The sequence below is a fragment of the Schistocerca gregaria genome, chromosome 2 (genome assembly GCF_023897955.1).
Source record: "Schistocerca gregaria isolate iqSchGreg1 chromosome 2, iqSchGreg1.2, whole genome shotgun sequence".
Lineage (NCBI taxonomy): Eukaryota > Metazoa > Arthropoda > Insecta > Orthoptera > Acrididae > Schistocerca > Schistocerca gregaria.
This window is the reverse complement of record NC_064921.1, coordinates 827117580-827141829: the sequence shown is the minus strand read 5'-3', so window position 1 is coordinate 827141829 and position 24250 is coordinate 827117580. Positions and strand designations below refer to the sequence as shown.

Genomic DNA, 24250 nt, shown 5'->3' with positions numbered 1-24250 from the left:
CTGCTTTACCAACGGTCAGCTTTATATGATCATTCCATTTTAAATCACTCCTAATGCGTACCCCCAGATAATTTACGGAATTAACTGCTTCCAGTTGCCGACCTGCTACTTTGTAGCTATATGATAAGGGATCTATCTTTCTATGTATTCGCAGCACATTACACTTGTCTACATTGAGATTCAATTGCCATTCCCTGTACCATGCGTTAATTCGCTGCAGATCCTCTTGTATTTCAGTACAATTTTCCATTGTTACAACCTCTCGATATACCACAGCATCATCCGCAAAAAGCCTCAGTGAACTTCCGATGTCATCCACAAGGTCATTTATGTATATTGTGATAAAATTAACGTACGCATTCTTGCAAGCTGCATAATGCACATTGCAATGCACTTATTTTCGAAAGCGTCGTCCTTTGTTCTACGCTCATGCGCGCACAGGCGAGTCATTCTTCTCGCTGAATATCGTTTCACCGTCGCTGCCCGTATTCTTCGTGATGTAAAAATATTTTCCTCTTTGCTGAACTGATGTCGAACACGTACAACACACCGAAAGAAGATCAGTAAAAAAACAGAAATTAACAGGAGAATACAAATCGAATGGTCTAACAGGGCAACAAGCCGGAATCCCTCCCCCCCCCCCCCCCCCCTCTCTCTCTCTCTGGTAGACGCGCCTCATCTGCCGACCGTAACATGTTCCCAACCCCCAGCGCCTATACGGAATGCTGGTCGCCACCCTGCGAGCGCAACCCTTCCACGCGATGCCTAATGATGATAGCCACCATTTAAAAACTGGCACACGCCACAAAAAGCACGCCGCGTGTTTACATTGTCCGCCGGCGGCGGCAGCAGCGGCGCAGAGGGGCAGCCACAAGCCGACCCCAAATTGATTCCGCCTCTGCGGGCGGCCGCGCGCCTTCTAACAAGGGCTGCGCCTGATTGAAAAATTAGCCCTTCTCCTGCTCTCCCATCAGCCCCGCGGGCCGACTTCGTGATTTGCTCCTTTGTCGGGCGTGATTCCACAGTTACAAAAAGAATTTCACCTGCGGAAGAAAACTCTACCGACTCTACCTTTTTATCGCCATGATTAGTGTCACAATGTACTGCACCCTAAAATTAAATTTCGTCTACCTCATGAATAAGCAAAACAGACCAACTATGTTTATAAGGACCAAGAACTGAGAGAATAGATTCTTCCAATTTCTTCCCTTTACCATTGTAAATCTCCATATTGCAGATACAGCCTGTGTCACTCTTGACAACCATTCTGACATGTGACCCATACTTCGTAATCTTAGCGCTCACCATCCTGACAAGTAACCCATACTTCGTAATCTTAGGAGAGTTGTACATTCGAATCCTCAGGTGTACTCTCCATGGAATCGTCCCCTAGCCCAAAGAGAACTGTCGGTTTGGTTTGTAAAGTGTCCTGAATTTAGTGAGGATATAATCCAGCGCTACCTAAACTTTGAAGAGTCTGTCAGAGCGATTTTTCAATTTCGTCTTCTCTTTAAAGTGCCAGAATGTCCAGTCAAAATCTATTGCGACTCACGGTCTGTGAAAATACTAGGGTAGCTATTAGAGGGTATGTTGACCAATAATCTTTTCATCTCTCTTTCCTTGTTTGTCCCACTAGAATAATTGGGCCAAGGAATTTCTTCATGACTCTTTGTGTAACAGGAGTCCACTTGAGTGCTTTGGGAGAAGCCTTACGTTTCACTGAGGTCTGATCATGATAGTGTACTTCGCCTGCCAAAACAGTTAAAACTAGTCGTCACCAAACAATCGGCTAATCACAGAGGCAACAGGGGCACATTAGATGCTACAGAATCACATTCAGCTGGATAGGGAATGACCACATGGTGACCTTCAAAAGGTTGAAAGTGTGGCTGAATGTCAGTTTTTCACCAGTCATGGTTATCATTATGGCAGCACTAATCACTCATAAGAACGGAACCACCATCGTTATCGTAGAAATCACTTGATAACATTGCCACCTTACGCTCCTTTATAGGTCTAAAAATATCACTGTCACTCGATTCGTCCTCAGAACTAAAAAAATATATTCCTGCATACAGTATCCAGTTCCTCGAACTCACTAGGAACATCTGAATAGAGTCTGTGCTAAATATCGTGGCCGATAGATGCGCTGGAGGGGGGAGGGCGAGGGGTGTTATGGGCAGATGCTGTAGGGGAATTGCGGTTCTAAATTGAAGCCAACGCTTGCAGTTTTTGTAAAATGCATGGTGACCATTCAAAGAGGTTTGTTACCTCTGATTTAGTTAGTATCTAAAAAGAATTCCGCTGAAACCGCAGCGATTTGTTTCCGCTAGGCTTGTTAACCATTTGTAACTGTCAGAGAAACGTCATGAGTGGCTAACTTTGAATAAAACCTATACATTTCTCTTGCTCCCATCTTAAAATTTGCTTCTCTTGCCAAAACATAGCCGAGTTTACACAGTGTCACCTCACTAATGCAAATGCGAGAGAATTTTGAAACAATGATTTATTAAGTGAAAAACTGCGAAAAAGTAAGGTCAGTAGCTTATGAAAAAGACATCTTCGGTACAAAATAAACATGTAATGCCTGCGCTTATGTTGTTCCAAAACTCCCAACATTTCTTGTTTGACTAGCTATCGATGGCTCTTAAAAGTTACATTCTTTGACTGGGAGAGTCTGTAGTTAGTGGAATAACAAGGTAGCTATTGAAGTTGTGTTTAATAACCACATGGCAAAATACTTTCCTCTTTGCTTGCTATCATTTTGCAAAATCTCATTTAAATATCTCAAACCGTTTACGAAATGTGAGGAATGTTGTGGATAGTTCACTGTGGCTTCATCGCTGGCGCGGCGCGATCGCAAACGAATGTGCTACATCAAATCAGTTTTCTCGAAATTGATGGCAGATAGAGACCTCCTCCCAACTCCAAAGAAAAATTCGTTATGTTAGCTAAATTTCGTATCCAGTAACATATTATGTAATATGCAACAAACGAAAAATTATAGCGGCCCCTATTTTTCATTGCAAGCTGTTTTTTTCGAACTTCGTGCAGTGTATTACTTTCATCTAAATATCACAGTAATTATGACCGTCAACGTAATGATGGGCACATCATCATGAACCTGACACATAAAGTTATAAGTACCGCCAAAATGATTTTTTTAAACACTGTCAGCCTCGCATTACAAGCAAAGGAAAGAACTTTGGACGAAAATTGGTCAATCCAATCGTGACCGTATCTTGCGCGGGCTCTATTCGTCGGCGAGAACCTCCGAAAGCATTTTTCCGAGACTTCGTTTCCTTCCGTTTTCTGTACTATCTGAAATATCAAAATACATTTACGATGCTAAATAAGCAAAAGGTACTACTCTACCAGCATATTATAATACTTGGCCTCCAGTGGCAGTTATTGAAAAGACGCGGTGACGTTAAATTACACAATTACACGGTTATTAAGGATAGCGCACGGCGCTGAGAATTATTTTAAGACAGTTGTGGATATACTGTCAAGTCTTTCAGCGTGTCCTCGTGAGATATCATGATGGAAATTCGCGATACGCTGACCGAAGCGTTTTCACTCCCAGATGCAATTGTATCGTCTTCTGCTGTAAAGTTGGAGTCACAAGCGATGGCGATCGAGTTAAGGCTTATTCTACACGTCTACGTCACGCATTCTCCGACACCCAATGAGCGTTCAGTAGTGTTCTAGTGTTCTGAGCGCTCTGCTGTGAATATTGTTCCCATTGCGAGCATTCAACGTTATCCCAGCGAGTTACACTACTGCCCATTAAAATTGCTACACCACGAAGATGACGTGCTACAGACGCGAAATTTAACCGACAGGAAGAAGATGGTGTGATATGCAAATGATTAGCTTCTCAGAGCATTCACACAAGGTTGGGGCCGGTGGCGACACCTACAACGTGCTGACATGAGGAAAGTTTCCAACCGATTTCTCATACACAAACAGCAGTTGACCGGCGTTGCCTGGTGAAACGTTGTTGTGATGCCTCGTGTAAGAAGGAGAAATGCGTACCATCACGTTTCTGACTTTGATAAAGGTCGGATTGTAGCCTATAGCGATTGCGGATTATCGTATCGCGACACTACTGCTCGCGTTGGTCGAGATCCAATGACTGTTAGCAGAATATGGAATCGGTGGGTTCAGGCAACAAACACCACCTAGACTACAGGCCTGCGCGCACACTTGTGACGTCACATACTGATGGTCGGTTTGCATCGGAACGCTCCTGTTAAGCACTCTGCAGCTATACGAACTTTACGAGTTTTAGAGCTGAGACCGCAAAGGGTTTCTCGTGCTCTCCCCTTCTACATGGCATTGTAACGAAAGTATGGAAATCTATATCATTGCGTAAAGTAAATGAACAAAACTGCCCTACGATATTTCAAGATGTAAAATAATTTTGACGATTTGCCTTAAATACGCGTTTCTAGGCTCGAATACGAACTGTCTTTTACCTCAGGAGCTATGTTTTCTTGCAGTAAAAAATCGGCAATCTGGTTATTTTCGTAAATTTTCCTGTCCACTTCAAAATTTACTGACCTCACACGAAACTCAAATCACTCGATGAAATGGAGCACCACCTGACGTAATGTTTAACAAATAAAAAAAAACGAAAAATATTTCATTTCCCCCGTTTCTCCAGAACTTTAGAACCTTAAACATGAAAAGACTGTTTCTCCTATATCCTTGACTCGTGTCACAGAGTGCTGTTAATTTAATCACAATGCACTTACTTCGAAATTCTGCTTTCTATACTGCTTCATCTGTCGAACACTGAATTCATGAAAGCAATTTTCTAAGGTAGTTTACTCAAATTTAAATTATTTCCGACTAGCCGTATATGTAAAACAGAACAAAATTATTCTGCAGCTCTTCCAAATAAAAGTACTGGAAACTCAATAATCTGGTAGGAATCATAAGGAATACTAAACATTTTCGAGCTACACTAATTAATAAAACTATTCTGTGAGACAATAGTTGCTTCGTATTAACCACGCAGCAATCGTCCAGAATTAAGGAACAAATTATACTGGTACATGATACACAATAGCTTTTAAAAACAAGTAGCAAATGTGGTGCAATGGAAACAATAACACGCTATAAATTTTTTATCATTTACTTACCCTTGAATGATGTGTAGACACAAATTCCTGTCTGGGAATAGCTGCAATCCAGCGATTTCACCTTCACACATTTGGGAAATCGAAACATGTGCACTTTCATGACTTTTTGTGACAATATGGCCGCCGTGCGTAGGCCTTCTTTCTAGAAGGCTTTGGTTCAGGAGGGTCATACAGAACGCCGTGCTGGATCCCAACGGCCTCGTATCACTAGCAGTCGAGAAGACAGGCATCTTATCCGCATGGCTGTAACGGATCGTGCAGCCACTCAACGACGAACCTGGGCGCATGAATGACAAAAATCATTTTTTTTATGAATCCAGGTTCTGTTTACAGCATCATGATGGTCGCATCAGTGTTTGGCGACATCGTGGTAAGCGCACTTTGGAAGTGTGTATACGTCATCGCCATACTGGCGTATCACACGGCGTGATGGAATGAGGTGCCATTGGTTACACGTCTCGGTCACCTCTTGTTTCCATTGACGGCACTTTGAACAGTGGACGTTACATTTCAGATGTGTTACGACCCGTGTCTCTACCCTTCATTCGATCCCCGCGAAACCCTACATTTCCGCAGGATAATGCACGACCGAATGTTGGAAGTCCTGTACGGGCCTTTCTGGATACAGAAAATGTTCAACTGCTGCCCTGGCCAGCACATTCTCCAGATCTCTCACCAATTGAAAACCGGCTCGTCTCAATACGCCAGTCACTACTCTTGATGAACTGTGGTATCGTGTTGAAGCTGCATGTGCAGCTGCACCTGTACACGCCATCCAAGCTGTGTTTGACTCAATGCCCAGGCGTATCGAGGCCGTTATTACTGCCAGAGGTGGTCGTCTGGGTACTGATTTCTCAGTATCTGTGGACCCAAATTGCGTGAAAATTTAATCACATGTCAGTTCTAGTATAATATAATTGTCCAATGAATACCTGTTTATCATCTGCATTTCTTCTTGGTGTACAATTTTAATGGCCAGTAGTGATTTCTTTGAATTTTTTTTTTTTCATTTGTTGCAAATTGCCATGGCTGATGGTGGTGGTAAGAGACAAATTCTACTCAAGCAACTGAGAGACTAATTTGCGGAATGCACGCTTTTATTAAGTGAAAAGCATTGAGAGAAGCTGCATAAATATTCAGTCAGATATTGATAAGATTTCAGTGTGGTGTAGCGATTGGCAACTTCATCTGAATGTTCAGAAATGAAAAATTTTTCATTTCACAAAACAAAAAATCGTGGTATCCTACGAGTATAATATAAATGAGTTACTGCTGGAATTGGCCAAATCATACAAATACCTGGATGTAACACTTCGCAGGGATGTGAAATGGAATGATCACGTAGGTTCAGTCGTGGGTAAAGCACGTGATAAACTTCGGTTTATTGCTAGAATAGTGGTGGAACCAGCAACAGTGCAATCCCTGACCGTCTGTCGACTTGCGCGAACGGCCATCATTCGTGGATCGGACTATAATACATGAAGGAAATTACATTTGCCACGTTGGCTACGGGTGTAAACACCTAACTAGACGAAGTCTACAGGCAGCGTGTAGTAGATACGAGTCCGTCACAGATGGCGCGTGAAAAAACACGAATAAACGCAGAATCCGTCTACTATGTGTTAACTAGATCTAGCTATGTGGTTTTGACCTGCAATAATTGAATGAACAGAAAACTCTATTTGAAACTGCTATATCATTTTTTAGGATTCCAGCTGAGGTGCCATTTTATCTTTACCTGAATTTTTGACAAATTCCTTCCTTGCCTTCGTCATGTTTCGAACGTGGTTTCTGCTCCTGGACCTTATCTGTGACCAACGAAATCTGCGCTCGACAGCTGGCGAAGACAATGAACGAAGTTGTCGAAAATTCGTATGAAGAGAACGTGACAACACGACTGCAACCATAGAAATTTGTAAACCATCAATTTCGACATTTAGAAGTGCCTGCAGTGCTACGAGGTACTTTGTTTTGCAGGAGGACCCCCGCGACCTGCTGCAAGTGACGCTGGACCAGATCTGCGAGCTGCAGAGGTCTCTACAGTCGCCCCACGCCGACGCCCACGCCTCCGATTACGGTACGTTTGTTTGCTTGTTTATTGTGCTACACAAACAATTCTACTACTTCCATCACTGAGTAGTAACTGTTGTAGCGCTTTAGAGAGTATGTCGGATGTTTCAGTGCCGAATCAGTTCGCGTATAGGATAGTACAACAGCTTTTTCTGTGTGTCATGTTCTTCGCTAAAAGTCTGCGCACTCAACTGTCGGCATATAAAACCGGTAAATTAAATAATAAACATTGCGATACTATATTCGACGTGTACTCTTGTACAATTTTATAATGCTTAGTTTCAAGTCTCTCGAGTTAATAGTGGGAAGAGAGGTTTCTGGCGAAATGTAGCTGCAGTCATCATCTCGTAATGTAAATATATAAACAAAAAAATTAAATTTAAGTAGGACTCGCGCACTGAGGGTTATGTACAAACATAATTATGTACATATGGGAATCGAGATTTACAACGATTTTTCACTGTTTGCGATAGAAATACTGGTAAGATATCAGTCTCGGAAATTCCAAGACTGTATCAAAATCTCTAAGTGGTTCCTCGGATATACAAAAAGAAGCAAGCGAGGGACTTCAGTTTATATACATAGATATAGAAGACTTAATAAAATATTACTATTTACTTTATATAACATGACCAGAACTTACGTTTTATGTTTGCATGCAGTAACGTTCGTGTATTATGTTTTTGACGGATGAGGAATGCAACGTATGTTCCAATGGAAAAAAGACACGTTTTAGGTGATATAATTACAGTTTAACAGTTTCCAGATCTTCTTACTTTACTTGTACTGTAAAACCTTGCTTCTTGGCAAATTTAATGATTCTACAACGGCAAGTAGCTATAGGTTTTGATGAGCGAGTTTTTGAGTATCAAAATGTATGACATAAATCGCCGTATCTTTTGACTGAATTGACTTAGAAGCTTCAAAGTTTTCCTCTGACAAGTGACCATAGACTTTGACATGTTACATACATTTGAGCTTGATACATCTACCTATTCCTCAGTAAAAGGGTTCCTAACAGTCGAACAGACAGACAGACAGGCAGGAGAACAACGAAGGGCTCTGTTTTGGACACATGGAACCCTAAAAACATACTGAGCTATAATTTAAATATAGATATTGCTTCATTTACTTTGATAAAAACCATCACTTGGGTAAGACAGCGAAAAGCCATCCAAACTGCTGCAGGGTATTAATTTATAAATAATCTGACTAAACACTGAGCTTCAAAATTTTTCGTATTCTAAAAGTCATTACCTTCCGAAAATGGATCATTAGGAAGGTCACAGGACGGAATGTTCACGATGAACTTTGAATTGTTGTGTTAAGCTATAATACGGGGTGTTCAAAAAGTCTCTCCGCAGTGCTGTATGATTGTTAGCCGCGCGTGTCGTATGCCGCAGTGAATATACCGAAATTAAACTCATTGTCACTGAAATACAAGTTATTACTTTCTTGAATATTCATTTTTACTTACAAATTTTCACATTAAATGTTGAAAGTGTCCTTCCTGTTGTTGAATACACAATTCAATTCCCCTAATCATGTTTCCAAACACAAGTTGTAACATTTCTCCTGTAACAGAAGCAGTGAAAGTGGATTTTGCAGTTTTCAATTCATCGATGGGTTTTGGACGGTTTTTATAGACGGTTGTTTTCGCTGCATCCCAGAAGAAAAAGTCGGGTGGTGTTAAGTGAGGCGATCGTGGAGACCAAAGTCCCAGTGAAATTATGCGATCACCAAAAACATCAGCAAGCAGCGACATTGAAACGCGAGCCGTACGCGCGGTTGCACCATCTTTTTGAAAATAAACGTTCAGTATTTCACTTAACACAAGTTCTCCTATGAATGGGTACAGAATATCACTGCAGTATCGATGTGCGTTTATTGTTTCGTTGAAAAATATGGGACCCGCAATCCGACGTCTAGCAATTGTAATCCAAACTCCTGTTTTCACAGAATGAAGTGGTTCCTCATGAATACACAATGGAATTGCAGTACTCCACATACGAGAATTTTGCGAGTTCATGTACCCGGATAAATGAAACCACGCTGCTTCATCAGTGAAAAACGTTTCATTAAGAATATCCCTTCCATTTTGTTGAACGAAATTTTTGAACCATTGACAATAACTCAGTGTCTTGCCATGATCAGTATTCTTCAGTTCTTGCACGACTGTCACTTCGTATGGGAAAAGTTCTAATTTTTTCCTTACAGCTGTGTGGGCCGTTCCGACACTAACATCGATTTTCTGGGCGAGTTTTCTTACTCACTTGTTCGGACTCACGGACATTTTATCGGAAATATCGAGTAGCTTACCCTCAGACAAAAGGCTAGGAGGACCACTTCTCGGTGTATCTGTCACTGAACCCTACTTCGAAATTTGTGAATCAAATTTCGCACAGTATTGCCATGTGGGAGTGTTATCTCTGCGAAAACTGAATTAAATGATTGACGAACTGAAACTGTGTATTTACCGCCAACTTTGAACACTCGTTCGACTAAAAACACAAGTTCTTCAATGGTTAGCATCTTAACAGTGACAAAAACAAAACAAACTAACAAAGGAACTAAACTTAAAGATTCACGTCAACACGTAACGACACACACCAACGATACTACTGCCGCTGGCTGAGATAAACGAAACAGTGGAATGCTGGGAGAGTCCACTTGAAGGGAAGTAACCCAGGCAGGCGAACAATCATACGGCACAGAGGAGAGACTTTTTGAACACACCGTACAAGGATAAAGCGCTTAAGCTACGCCTCAAATCGAAATACTACAACACTATTGATTCAAACAAATGCTCATACTGCAATCATATTCAGAATTTTGTAATACCGAAGTAAGCAGTGTGTGTATGTCCTCCACGGCAGATAATCCCAAAGGGCCGTTGGGATCCGGTGTGGCGTTGAGTTTGGTCTTCCTAAACCCATCAGTTCCACATGGCAGTCGTGGTATCTCGAACAATAGGGGTAGCAATATCGCTGATGAATAAATCGCAGTCACGACTGATTACGGTCCTATCGCTGTTTAATTCCTTCACGAGCTGCTACTCGTATCTCCTTCTTACGAAAAAGGCACGTGGCTTAATATGGTGTTCTCACAAACAAACAATATTCAGTTGCGATTTCTGAATTTGAAACATGAAACATATCTTTCCTTGCATACAAAATGTACATGGCGTTACACCTGTCTGCGGTGAAATGCATATCCATGTCAGTTTTATGCTTGTTGTATGTTACCTTAACGGTGTTGGAACTGTGATGTCCAGTTTCGGAGGACCTAGAATATGCATGCGTAATATACGCTGCATATACCAGGTGATCCAAAAAGAAAGAACAGAATTCAGTTGTTTATTATAGACAAAATCTAAAAGATATAAACACGATGCACGTGTCACCGGATAGAGGAAGGTTCAAAGTTTTGACATAGCTGCTCCGTTTTTTGTTTGTAGCAACATGGTTACTACACCACTAGAGAACTCAATCTGTGTGTTGCAATCTGCACGAGGCCAAGCCATTGTTCAAGTGCAACCTGCATTCCGCCGTCGATTCAGCAAAATGACAGATTTATGGCTGGCACACAGAATTCTTGGAAGTTGGTTGCATATGAAAAGGGCAGAGTACAGGTCAGCCAGGCATGTCTGATAAAAATGTCAAGCGTACCCGAGAATCGTTCGCACGAAGTTTTCGGGGGCCCACAGAAACACAATACAGGAACTTCAACTGCTTCAAACAACGGTGTCTGATGTTCTGAAACGACTCCTGGATGTGAAGTCATACAGTTGCAGTTTAATGCAGCAATTACGTCCCGGTGACAGTAACAGAGGGTACGAGTTTTGCACTTCGGTTCTTCAGGACCTGGCAGAGAACACTTTTTTCCGACTTTCCATCTACCGGGTGAAGTTCATGATGCAAGAATTTGGGTCACAAAATCCTGTCGTCTTTGTCGAAAATGAGACCCACCGAAACTGAATGTCTTTTGTACCGTTTATGTTCACAGGGTTTATGGACCTTTCTCTTTTCGGAGGAAATGAGACAGGAATATCATACCTGAACGTGGCGTAAAACTGGTCGTTTCCTCAAGATTTCAATGATTTCAGTTTTACCCATGACCACGCCCAACCTCACTTTCACCTTGAGGCGCGGCGTTATGTTAACAACACCACCTGTGTCGCTGGGAAGTGACCGACAAGAAGCTCCGTGTCGTCGAACCCACAACTCGGCCATGGAGCACTTCCTTCCGGCCACGTCGACGGGACGGGCTCCTCCTTACTCGTCTTCGCATCGGCCACAGCCGTATGACGCACAGATTTTTACTCCGGCGAGAGGACCCTCCAATGTGTGGTGCTTGTGGCGTGCAGACCACGGTGCGCCACATTTTACTGGACTGCATTTTATTTGCTGACCAGCGGACTGCAGCGGATTTGCCGGCGAATCTGCAGTCTATTTTATGAAATGATCAAACGAATGTAGTTCGCTTTTTGAAGTTTTGTGAAGTGGACCACGTTTTTAACAATATTTTGGGGAGATGTTTCTAATGTGGCAACAGGGTGGCTGGCTCACCCAAGTTTTTTGTAAGTGGTCAGCCAGTCACATTTCCCTATACTGTTCTTTTAGCTCTTCTGTGTTTTGTTTTCCCTCTGATTTAATTTCTTGATTATCTACCTTTCTACCTTGCCTCCCATTGGTTTTAGTGCCTGTAGGAGTGCCTGTGCGACAGAGTACTTATGAGGTCATTTCGTGTGCATGCGTGTACGACAGTTTTCGTCCTTATCCACTTACTTTTTTTTTTTTTACTATCGTATTGACCAACTAGGATCACGTTAACAACTTCCGTTCCTCTTCTTCCTTTGTTGTTGTTCCAGTATTCCCTCATTTCCTCCCCATGAAGTCTCTTCCTTTCTTCTGTCCATGTTGTTCCAGATTTTTTATTTCTTCTGCTTTGAAAGCCTTCCAAATTTAGTATTTTTTTTTTAAAACGGTTTATTTCTGCTATTTCTGATTCTTTGATGTCGATTCTTTCAACATCTTTTCCTACTTCTGTAATCTGTGCTATTATCGATTTCTTCTTCCACAAATATAAGAGTATTTGTTTTGTTAGTCTATTTCCATCCCTTCGGTAGAGATGCCCAAAAAAGGTTAATCTTCGTTTGGCCATTACTTCAGATAGTTTCTCAAAATTTTTGTAGATATCGTCATTACTTCTTATTTTCCAACCATCTGCAGTTTTCATTGCACCCATTATTTTTCTAATAATCCTTCTTTCCAGTACCTCTAGTTTGTCCATCTTATAGTTCATCCTTAGGCATTCAGATCCATATAAACATTCTGGTCGTACCACTGTGGTGTAGTGTTTTAGTTTTGTTTCTCTAGATATACATTTCCTGTTGTAAATATTTTTGGTCAAACCATATGCTCTTTCCATTTTGTTAATTCTTGCATCTATTGCAGATTTTTCTGGCCCATTCTGTTGTATAGTTTCTCCAAGATATTTAAATTTCTTTACTCGCCCTATTTTACCTATTTGTGTTTCTATATTTTGGTGCATTTTTTATATTTGCCATGAATTTTGTTTTTTCAGCTGAAATTTTGAGGCCAGCTCTGTTTGCTAATTTTTCCAGAATGTTTATTTCAGTAACTGCTTCTGTTAGGTTTTCTGAAAGTATTGCGAAATCATTCGCAAAAGCCAAGCAGTTTACCTTAATTCCATTTTTTTTCCTTCCCAGAATTATTGGTTCAATTTTGTGAGTTTTTAGCTCTGAATTCCAGATCCTTACTATTTTTTCATTTTAACAGTTAAACAGTAAAGGTTATAAACCATCGCCTTGTCTAACACCAGTTTTTATTTCAAAAGGCTGAGATACTCCCCCCATAAATTTGACTTTAGATACTGTACCTGTTAGTGCTTCACGAATTATGTTTGCTAGTTTTGATTTAACACCAAATTCTCTAATGACCTTATCTATCGTTTCTCTGTCTATACAATCAAATGCTTTCTTGAAATCTATAAATGACACTGCTATTGATTTGTTGCTTAACATTCTATGGTGAATTATTGACTGTAAGTTAAAAATTTGTTCTGCACAGGAAAACCACTTTCGTTTATTTTAATCATTGTTAGGGCGCTGATAACCTTGCCGCTGGGCACCCATAAGATTCCCAAACCACGCACAACAACAACACCCAACAAGGTTGGAATGGAACAGGTGAACAACAAGATCTTATTCGTTGCTTTTGGCCTCCCAGGTCACCAAACGTCACACCTTGCAATTTTTTGCTGTGGTATATAAAAGATAATAATCTTTGTCCCACCTAAGGCAGTTGATCTTCAAGAGCAGAGAAATCGAATTGTTCAAGTTGTTGATTCAGTAAACAGGGACCTGTTGATAAGTGTGTGGAATGATATGGACTACCGTTTCGATGTTTCTCGGGCAATGCATGATCCTCATGTTGCTTGTATGCTACACTCCGGGTCAACATAAAACTTTGAACCTTCGTCTATCCAGTGACATGCACAATGTTTCCAGAATGAGATTTTCACTCTGCAGCGGAGTGTGCGCTGATATGAAACTTCGTAGCAGATCAAAACTGTGTGCCCGACCGAGACTCGAACTCGGAATGTTTCATATCAGCGCACACTCAGGTGCAGAGTGAAAATCTCATTCTGGAAACATCCCCCAGGCTGTGGCTAAGCCATGTCTCCGCAGTATCCTTTCTTTCAGGAGTGCTAGTTCTGCAAGGTTCGCAGGAGAGCTTCTGTAAAGTTTGGAAGGTTGGAGACGAGATACTGGCAGAAGTAAAGCTGTGAGGACCGGGCGTGAGTCGTTCTTAGGTAGCTCAGATGGTAGAGCACTTGCCCGCGAAGGGCATAGGTCCCGAGTTCGAGTCTCAGTCGGGCACACAGTTTTGATCTGCTAGGAAGTTTCATGCACAATGTTTTACTATTTTCATAGTCTGTGCGTAATTAACAAATGGAGTCTGTTCTTTCTCTTTTATCACCCTGTATTAATAAATTCAAGTCGTCCTCCGCCTTTTCTGTCAGTGTCAAAGCTAGTCTCAGGAATTACTATTTTGATACAGTTTTCACTAATAAACAGATTGATTCACGGTGAAGGTTTGCTTATACATGAAGCATGATATAAAAAGTGGCGCACTCAGAAGAGTAGGCGGAACCGGCAGCAAACTTCACGCGTTGAAATGGTACGTTTCAGTGATTATAGTATCGAGTCAAATTTCCGAAGAACTTGACAACGTGAGTCCACAGCCATCGGTGTAATGTTGCACCTCTCTGCCCTGGATGCATGCACTGATTTAGTTGCGAAGGGGGTCTTCATAAATCCTCTGCTGAGGCCTGTTGGTTTACAGCTGTTGTAGCTGGTCCTTGGTATCCTGCGTACTGCCACTGGCACCAAGTCGACGTACCAGCTGGTCTCACTCATGTTCTATTTGGAGAAATGAGGGGACCTTCCCGACGTTGGAAGTACCTCAGTATCAAACAGACACCTCATAGAGACACGTGCCAGCAACTGATGAGCATTGTCCTGTTGAACAATGGCCTCAGCAAACTACCGTATGACAGCTAACGAAAGAGGACGCAGGATATCCATGACGTACGGTTGTGCCGTCAGAGGTCCCACAATCGTTACCGCTTGTGACCTAAAGTCATACCCAATAGCTCCCCAAATCGTGATGGCAGCAGCAATACCACTGTGCCTAACCAAAATACTTGGACTCTGTCCAAGTCGCCGCCATACTCGCCGACGATGGTCATGCGTGGTAGTGCACAACCGCGTTCATCGTTGTACACAGTGATTCTCCGTCACGACACCAGTCCAAATGCTGACGTTCGTGCTGTGCGTTAACGTCAGCCTATCCATTGGACAGTAATTTGGTAGTCCAGCTACTGCTAGTATTCTACTAATGGTGCGGAATGACACTCAATGGCGTCATAACCCGATTCCCCAGAAATTTTTTCTGGGTCAAAGAGGAGTCAGAATAAGCAAAGGCGTTTCTCTGATTATCCGTAGATACTCGACCGTTTCTGAGCAAACGACAGTCAAAGTTTTCAAGGTACTTTATGTGTCTTTTAAGGAGTAGATAGACTGGTGCCCAAAATTAAAGCAACAAACCGCTATTTCCCCGTCGTTGGTCTAATACACGATTTAATCATACAACAAACTGTCAACAGATGTCGATAGCGTTCTGCATGGAAGATGGCATTCCGTTCAACGGACAACCACGTCCACGATGACGTCAGAGCACCTATCAAATGGGGTAGTCCCACATGCACGGTCGCTGTGTGCACAGTCACAGACGGTGCAGTGTTGCACAGAGAAGAAACCTACTAGACTCTCCGCAGTGGAGGACCATAAGAAGAATGGAAGCAGGACATTCGCGCAAACTCATGTGGCTCGATGGCTAAAAGTGAATCATTTTGTTGCTTCTCGAATGTGGAGACAATTTATACAGACCGAAACTGTATCATGAAGACCAGGGCGGGGCCGACCACATGTGACATTAGAAACAGAGGACCGTTATTTGGCTGTAACGGCTCGACGGTTCCGCCTTAGTACTGCACGGCAACAGCCATCCGATCGCGCAGCATCCACTGGTCTTGTTGCATCGAGGCAAACGGTGTACAGAAGGCTTTGGCAGAGTAGCCTCTATCGTCGGAGATTTGTTGTATTTGTACCTCTGACGCGTCTTCACAGAAAGGAACGTCTAGAGTTGAGTCGTTAACACGCCATATGGATGGTCGAATAGTGAACCAAAGTTCTTTTCACAGATGAGCCCCGATTTGGTCCGGTGAGTATTCTCGTCGGATTCGTATCTGGAGGGAACGTGGAACATGGTTTAGAGACCCAAACATTAAGAGACTGATATCGAGGGGAATCCCTGGTTGTGTGGCCAGTGATTGTTTGATCGCTAGAACACATCTTCATGAAATCGTATGGGTGAATCGGTAAGGTTTAACTGATGTCAGGTATGGTGGCGTGACCTTGGGACCCCATGTGCGGATGTTGGCGAGGTGCTGTGAGCTGCTCGCTCTCCCGATTTAGCCGGCCGCGGTGGTCTAGCGGTTCTAGGCCCTCAGTCCGGAACCGCGCGACTGCTACGGTCGCAGGTTCGAATCCTGCCTCGGGCATGGATGTGTGTGATGTCCTTAGGTTAGTTAGGTTTAATTAGTTCTAAGTTCTAGGGGACTGATGACCATAGATGTTAAGTCCCATACTGCTCAGAGCCATTTGAACCATCTCCCGATTTAAGTCGCAAAGAGCATGTCTGGGATGCATTAGGGAGGCGGGTTTCATCACGTCAGCATCCACCAACCACTCTCCAAGACTCGCCAGCAGCTCTGCAGGAAGAATGGGCGATATTGCCTCAACATGAGATTAATGACGTCACTCATAGCATCCCCCGTCGTTGTCAGCTCCGTACTGCGCCAGATGTGGTCACACACTACGCTGAGCACATTAACCAGTTGTCCGAATGTGTGTGCAAATCCGTTAAGTGGGAAAAAGCGAAGAACATCTTTGTCTACCGCTATGCATGTTGCAGTTGTTTACTTCGATATTCTTACATTGTTTCTTCTTTACCACCACCTGTTTATACTCTTTTGTGGAAAAATAAACGCAGTCTTGCACAATTCCGGTTTGTTGTTTTAATTTTGGACACTAGTGTAGTTCAACGGGAGTGGTGCCACAGTGACTAGCGTTCCGGGTTGACACTTTTGTGCCCCGTTTCGAAACCTGGTTATTATTTTTATTTTCGATTTCTTTCGTTATCTACCCATGTCCGTAGAAGATAACTCCACAAAATTAAGTTGTCTTTAAATTCTTCAGTTGTATGGCCGTATTGTCCGTAGTTGCTTTACAATTCCTGAGGGGTACCTTCTTTCCGTCGCTACAACTACAAGAAAATGCTTTTTTTTTTTCTTTTTTGAGAGACGCGTTTCGCTTCATTGAGATACTGAATCAACAGTGGTCTGTGATTAAAGATATCTATAATTTGATTTGCTATTAAGAGCGTTAAACAGCTCGTTAACATTTTGTTCGTTCATGGAATTGGTTTCTACTTACGGTGATTTATGCTTGGTTTCTCGCCTACATTAGAAAATGCAATCCGCTAGCATGTATTTGGTGTCTTTCTTCATTAGACACTGATGACATTGGAAGTTCAATGAGGCTTTTTGCAGATGATGCTGTGGTGTATCGAGAGGTTGCAACAATGGAAAATTGTACTGAAATGCAGGAGGATCTGCAGCGAATTGACGAATGGTGCACGGAATGGCAATTGAATCTCAATGTAGACAAGTGTAATGTGATGCGAATACATAGAAAGATAGGTCCCTTATCATTTAGCTACAAAATAGCAGGTCAGCAACTGGAAGCAGTTAATTCCATAAATTATCTGGGAGTACGCATTAGGAGTGATTTAAAATGGAATGATCATATAAAGTTGATCGTCGGTAAAGCAGATGCCAGACTGAGATTCATTGGAAGAATCCTAAGGAAATGCAATCCGACAACAAAGGAAGTAGGTTACAGTACGCTTATTCGCCCACTGCTTGAATGCTGCTCAGCAGTATGGGATCCGTACCAGGTAGGGTTGATAGAAGAGATAGAGAAGATCCAACAGAGAGCAGCGCGCTTCGTTACAGGATCATTTAGTAATTGCGAAAGCGTTACGGAGATGATAGATAAACTCCAGTGGAAGACTCTGCAGCAGAGACGCTCAGTAGCTCGGTACTGTTAAAGTTTCGAGAACATACCTTCACCGAAGAGTCAAGCAGTATATTGCTCCCTCCTACGTATATCTCGCGAAGAGACCAGGAGGATAAAATCAGAGAGATTAGAGCCCACACAGAAGCATACCGACAATCCTTCTTTCCACGTACAATACGAGACTGGAATAGAAGGGAGAACCGATAGAGGTACTCAGGGTACCCTCCGCCACACACCGTCAGGTGGCTTGCGGAGTATGGATGTAGATGTAGATGTAGATGTAGATACTCGTAGTCTAACGAGCAATGCAAAATTAGACCGAAAGTATCAGTGTCCAATGTAGACAGACACCAGAGACTTTCTAGCACATTGCTTTTCCTGATGTAGGCGAGAAACCAAGCAGAAATCACCATAAGTAAAAACCATCAAATTAATAACGAACTGCTCTGTTATCTTAAAAGCAGATTAAATTGTAAAAATATTTAATTACAGACCACTGGTGATGCTTTACCTCAATTTGGTGGAAAAAGCACGCATTTTCTTGTAGGACGGAACGAAAATACCCTCATGAAAAGTTGTACTTAAGCGTCTACTACTTGCATATCTGATGAATGAGTTAAAAAAATAATATTAAATAAAGGGAAAAACTATTTGAAATTATTTTCGATTAAATTCCTGTAGTGTATCTTGATTCATAATCAATTGCAAGCTCCAATTTTCGGAAAATGATCCGTTATGCATGGTTTGCCGCGAAATTATTGGTAACGCGCGAAATTTTCAGCGACGTTAACGAGGTTTCTTTCGCGAGGGATATTAACACGGAGAAATGTGACAACCTTGCTTTGGCGCAATGCTGATGGTGTGCGGAATTTCTATGTTTAGAATATTTTTTTAGTCAGTATTACCCAAGGGAATGCACCTAATCTTCCTGGAGAATAAACATAAGAATACAATATAAAGAATTAAGAATTGCTATCAGAATAAAATATAAGAATATGATAATTTAAACAGATCGTAAACGCCGGAAATACGATACACATATGTATTGCACTTATTGAGAAACCCAGTTGTAATTTTACAATTGGCATAACAGCCTTGTATCCCCTAACTTGATACGAAACATTCGACTAGTAACCTTCTACAGACATAGGTAGATGAACGGAGAACTAAAATAAATGAAAACAATAATCGGATTTGGAGCACTGGACCCAAAAAATGAGAAGCCGCGACCCTAGATACTGTGCCAACAGGTGCGCGGAGTTAATCGCCCGCTAAAGAACATCTAAAACACATCGAAAACTTTGACAGCCGTTTTGTTGAAATGGTTCAAAGGGATCTGAGCACTATGGGACTTAACTTCTGAGGTCATCAGTCCTCTAGAACTTAGAACTACTTAAACCTAACTAACCTAAGGACATCACACACATCCATGCCCGAGGCAGGATTTGAACCTGCGATCGTAGCGGTCAGGCGGTTCCAGACTGAAGAGCCTAGAACCGAACGACCACACCGGTCGGCAGCCGTTTTGTCAGAAGCGGTCGATGTCTACAGAGAAGCCGTATTTTATGGCACTTGTGTTCTCCTCGTCAGAGTTGCACGAAGTCCATTACCTGATCCCGGATGGCAGGCGCATATGTGAAGGGGTTACGATGTGCTTCGTGCACAATGGGCGATGCTCCAAGGTGGCGATCAGAAGCGGTTATCTGAAGCCTTGACGACCAGTACGCATGTCGTCACGTTCCCACACAGTCCAGCAACGAAGCACTGTCACATCTGAATGCCCCCACAAATCTGTATATTGCGCGATTCGACTATCCAGACCAGTGGAGGCCCAGGATGAGGCCCGCTTCAAACTGTGTCACGTGCTGATAACTCTATCTCACACGTGTACGCGGCATCTTCTGTCCTTCACAGTGATCATTCAACATCTGAAACTGTTCACGCCCTTCATTTACTCTGTCAGAAGTGACAACACCATTAAAACTATCAACATTAATGGACTCCGGTGTCCATTCTACCTGTCACAGGGAATTTTGCAACTCTTATGGTTTAAATACCCGCCGATTATGTGCAAGTGTACGAAATTACATCTACGTCCAACCAGGTCTTTTGGGTGCTTCAATTTTTCTGTCGGGCATTGTAATCTATTACCGCTTCACCAGATAAGTTGTCCGGCCGTATATAGTGCTTCTCGTGTGAATCCGGGCGTATCTGTAGATCATACACAATGTCTCAGTTCCGTTAGGACGGCTTGTGTGAAATTTCAAACTCCAATGTTATCTCGTGGCGAACTGTGGCATTACGATCACTGAAGTTTCAACAACAGCAGTGTAGAAGGTCAGAGTGCTAGTTTCACTGCAGCAGTCGTTCAAAAATGGTTCAAATGGCTCTGAGCACTATGGGACTTAAGTTCTGAGGTCATCAGTCCCCTAGAACTTAGAACTACTTAAACCTAACTAACCTAAGGACATCACACACACACATGCCAGAGGCAGGATTCAAACCTGCGACCGTAGCGGTCGCGCTGTTCCAGACTGTAGCGTCTACAATCGCTCGGCCACCCCGGCCGGTCAGCGCAGCAGTCGTCCTGACCGAGAATGTAACAGCATGTGTCTAATACACTCCTCGAAATTGAAATAAGAACACCGTGAATTCATTGTCCTAGGAAGGGGAAACTTTATTGACACATTCCTGGGGTCAGATACATCACATGATCACACTGACACAACCACAGGCACATAGACACAGGCAACAGAGCATGCACAATGTCGGCACTAGTACAGTGTATATCCACCTTTCGCAGCAATGCAGGCTGCTATTCTCCCATGGAGACGATCGTAGAGATGCTGGATGTAGTCCTGTGGAACGGCTTGCCATGCCATTTCCACCTGGCGCCCGTTGGACCAGCGTTCGTGCTGGACGTGCAGACCGCGTGAGACGACTCTTCATCAAGTCCCAAACATGCTCAATGGGGGACAGATCCGGAGATCTTGCTGGCCAGGGTAGTTGACTTACACCTTCTAGAGCACGTTGGGTGGCACGGGATACATGCGGACGTGCATTGTCCTGTTGGAACAGCAAGTTCCCTTGCCGGTCTAGGAATGGTAGAACGATGGGTTCGATGACGGTTTTGATGTACCGTGCACTATTCAGTGTCCCCTCGACGATCACCAGAGGTGTATGGCCAGTGTAGGAGATCGCTCCCCACACCATGATGCCGGGTGTTGGCCCTGTGTGCCTCGGTCGTATGCAGTCCTGATTGTGGCGCTCACCTACACGGCGCCAAACACGCATACGACCATCATTGGCACCAAGGCAGAAGCGACTCTCATCGCTGAAGACGACACGTCTCCATTCGTCCCTCCATTCACACCTGTCGCGACACCACTGGAGGCGGGCTGCACGATGTTGGGGCGTGAGCGGAAGACGGCCTAACGGTGTGCGGGACCGTAGCCCAGCTTCATGGAGACGGTTGCGAATGGTCCTCGCCGATACCCCAGGAGCAACAGTGTTCCTATTTTGCTGGGAAGTGGCGGTGCGGTCCCCTACGGCACTGTGTAGGATCCTACGGTCTTGGCGTGCATCCGTGAGTCGCTGCGGTCCGGTTCCAGGTCGACGGGCACGTGCACCTTCCGCCGACCACTGGCGACAACATCGATGTACTGTGGAGACCTCACGCCCCACGTGTTGAGCAATTCGGCGGTACGTCCACCCGGCCTCCCGCATGCCCATTATACGCCCTCGCTCAAAGTCCGTCAACTGCACATACGGTTCACGTCCACGCTGTCGCGGCATGCTACCAGTGTTAATGACTGCGATGGAGCTCCGTATGCCACGGCAAACTGGCCGACACTGACGGCGGCGGTGCACAAATGCTGCGCAGCTAGCGCCATTCGACGGCCAACACCGCGGTTCCTGGTGTGTCCGCTGTGCCGTGCGTGTGATCATTGCTTGTACAGGCCTCTCGCAGTGTCCGGAGCAAGTATGGTGGGTCTGACACACCGGTGTCAATGTGTTCTTTTTTCCATTTCCAGGAGTGTATTACATGCGCAAACAAAGTTGACACTCGGCGCAGTGGCTGATAGGAGCGACTGTAAAGGTGTTTCCCATTTACAGTCGCTCCCATCAGCCACCGCGTGGAGTGTCAACTTTGTTTGTGCGAGTAATACTTGTCGATGACTGACGGAACAGTGAGGCAACAAGTCTTTTGTGTCCTCCATCATTTGTGGGTGCGAATTCATAGAATTTGAGCCAGACACCGAGAGGCAGCTTCATGGACACTCCTCCACGTTAATGTCCCAGTCCACAAAGCGAAGACTGCGTGAGAGGTTTCGGCCAGCAAATGCATCATAGTCATGAACCACGTGCTTTATTCGCCGGATTTGGCCCCAGCCGGCTTTTGGTTGTTCCTTGAATTGAAGTTCGCAGTGAAACGACATAATTACGATGAAGCTGGGGACAGGCAAAAAACTTGTCCTGCAGTGCTAAATGCAATTAAAAAAACTAAAGTGTCTGTTTCCAAACGCTTTTAAAACGATTTTAGCTGTGTATTCATTAAAAAAAAAGACAATTTTGAACATATACGATGATTTTGTGAACGTAATACACGACTTTTATTTTTCATAGCCACAGTCCTGACGCAACTGCAACATATTCTGTAAATTTGTGGAATGATTCTCATCTGCAGCAGAACATAGTACGTACAGTTTGGCTTATATCTCTAGCTCTAAAGGAATTTTACGAAAGAACAACTGTCAGCACAGGAGCCAAGGCGTTCCCAGTGTAAATTACCGGGGAAAAGTAGGCGTTTTTTCAGCAGTGCGAGAGAGTACACGCTCTCTGGAGCCAGTTCAAAGAGGAGCGGCCAGAGTCGGTTTTGTAGCCTCGACCTGCGCGGAATGCCGTACGATTAATAGACTCGTCCAGACCAGGGGAGCTCATACTAAAGTGCTGAGCTGCGGATCATCGCCTGGCTCACACAAGCAGACACGTCTTGCATACCACGGCACGGTGCACAACGTGGGATTACGCTGTCACTACTCAGGATTATGCCGGAGCCCCGTGTGAAATGTATTCTCCGCTGCTGCATCGTACGGAACGTACCGTATACAGGCCATTTGTGACTCGCTTCTTTACGAGGGAAGCGGCTCTGTTCCTGTCCCACACAATGTATGGAACACACGTTCCACTTGCACGGTACGTTGTAATAAATAGCCCCGTTTAAGTGGATCTCACACGACGCGATTGGCTCAAGCCGATTAAGTGCTCAACCCCGTCTCGGATGCCAACAGGCGCCGCCCGCCTTGGTTCAAGTCTTTGTTTACTTACTGTCTGCGCGTGTGTGTGTGTCTGTCTGTGTATGTGTGTGTTTGTGTGTGTGGAAGGTGAGCGGTGCACTTTAGGACATCTGAAGGGCAATATACGCAGAGCACATTCGTTGGTTTTTCACTTCTTTTACCAGCTATTGGATACTGGCAAAAAGCAAAAACGGAACTGAATTTCCCAGTAATGATTTGTTGTTTTGGTCTGCAGTCCGAAGACCGGTTTGATGCTGCTATCCACGTTACATTATCCTCTGCAAGCCTCTTCATTTCTGCGTAACTACTCCAACCTACATCAGTTTGAACCTACTTTGGTAAGTCAGGCAGAGCTGAGGCGATTAGGTTATCGGAAAACGGGAGAAGCTAGGAGTTAGGAAAGACAGATTCAACCTTTGCGGAACTTCGCTAAACAGAGACCCAACCGTAAAATGTAGATTGTGGAGTTTCACATGCTGTTAAGAAAAGTAGAAATACATAAAATCAATAAACTGATGAGACGCAATTTCAGCTTGGTTTTAAACTGTCAAATCCAGTTCCCCTTTTCCCCCTCTATTAAAGTAAGTTCAATTACACAGATGTTAGATAAATTGTCAATGCAACTTTATTTTTCACCTGTTGTTAAAAGAAACGATATCCACATAAAAAACTTTATTTTTCATTTTTAGTTGAATGTAACTATTTCGGCGTGATATAAACATGTACTACTTTCCATTGTAAACTCTCCAGACGTCGTCATTTTTTTATATTTTGCATCTTCTATATAAGTACTAAATAGCATCTGTGTAAGTAGAGCTTCATTTTATCAGGTACTCCACGATGACCTAAGCAGCCGAAAGCCGGTTCGGGCCAGATAGATAATATGTTGCAGGAAGTTAGGAAAAACGTTTCCAGTTTAATACCGTTTTCACATTTTATCAATCACCGATGGGAGATTCAGTTTGTGTTAAGAATGACCTCTATTACACATTACTAAAGCCGTT

The 24250-nt window shown here is 43.4% G+C and overlaps 1 protein-coding gene across 2 annotated transcripts in view; it reads left to right on the top strand.

Annotated features, from left to right (window-relative positions):
- The window catches only part of LOC126335180 (uncharacterized), a 284521-nt gene that overhangs the window by 177133 nt on the left and 83138 nt on the right, over window positions 1-24250 (top strand). The window contains exon 3 of one of the 2 annotated variants that reach the window (XM_049998172.1): window positions 7128-7227. In XM_049998172.1, coding sequence (XP_049854129.1) covers window positions 7128-7227 — 100 coding nt within the window. The remainder of the gene's footprint in view (window positions 1-7127; window positions 7228-24250) is intronic. The other variant, XM_049998173.1, reaches the window with a different exon arrangement.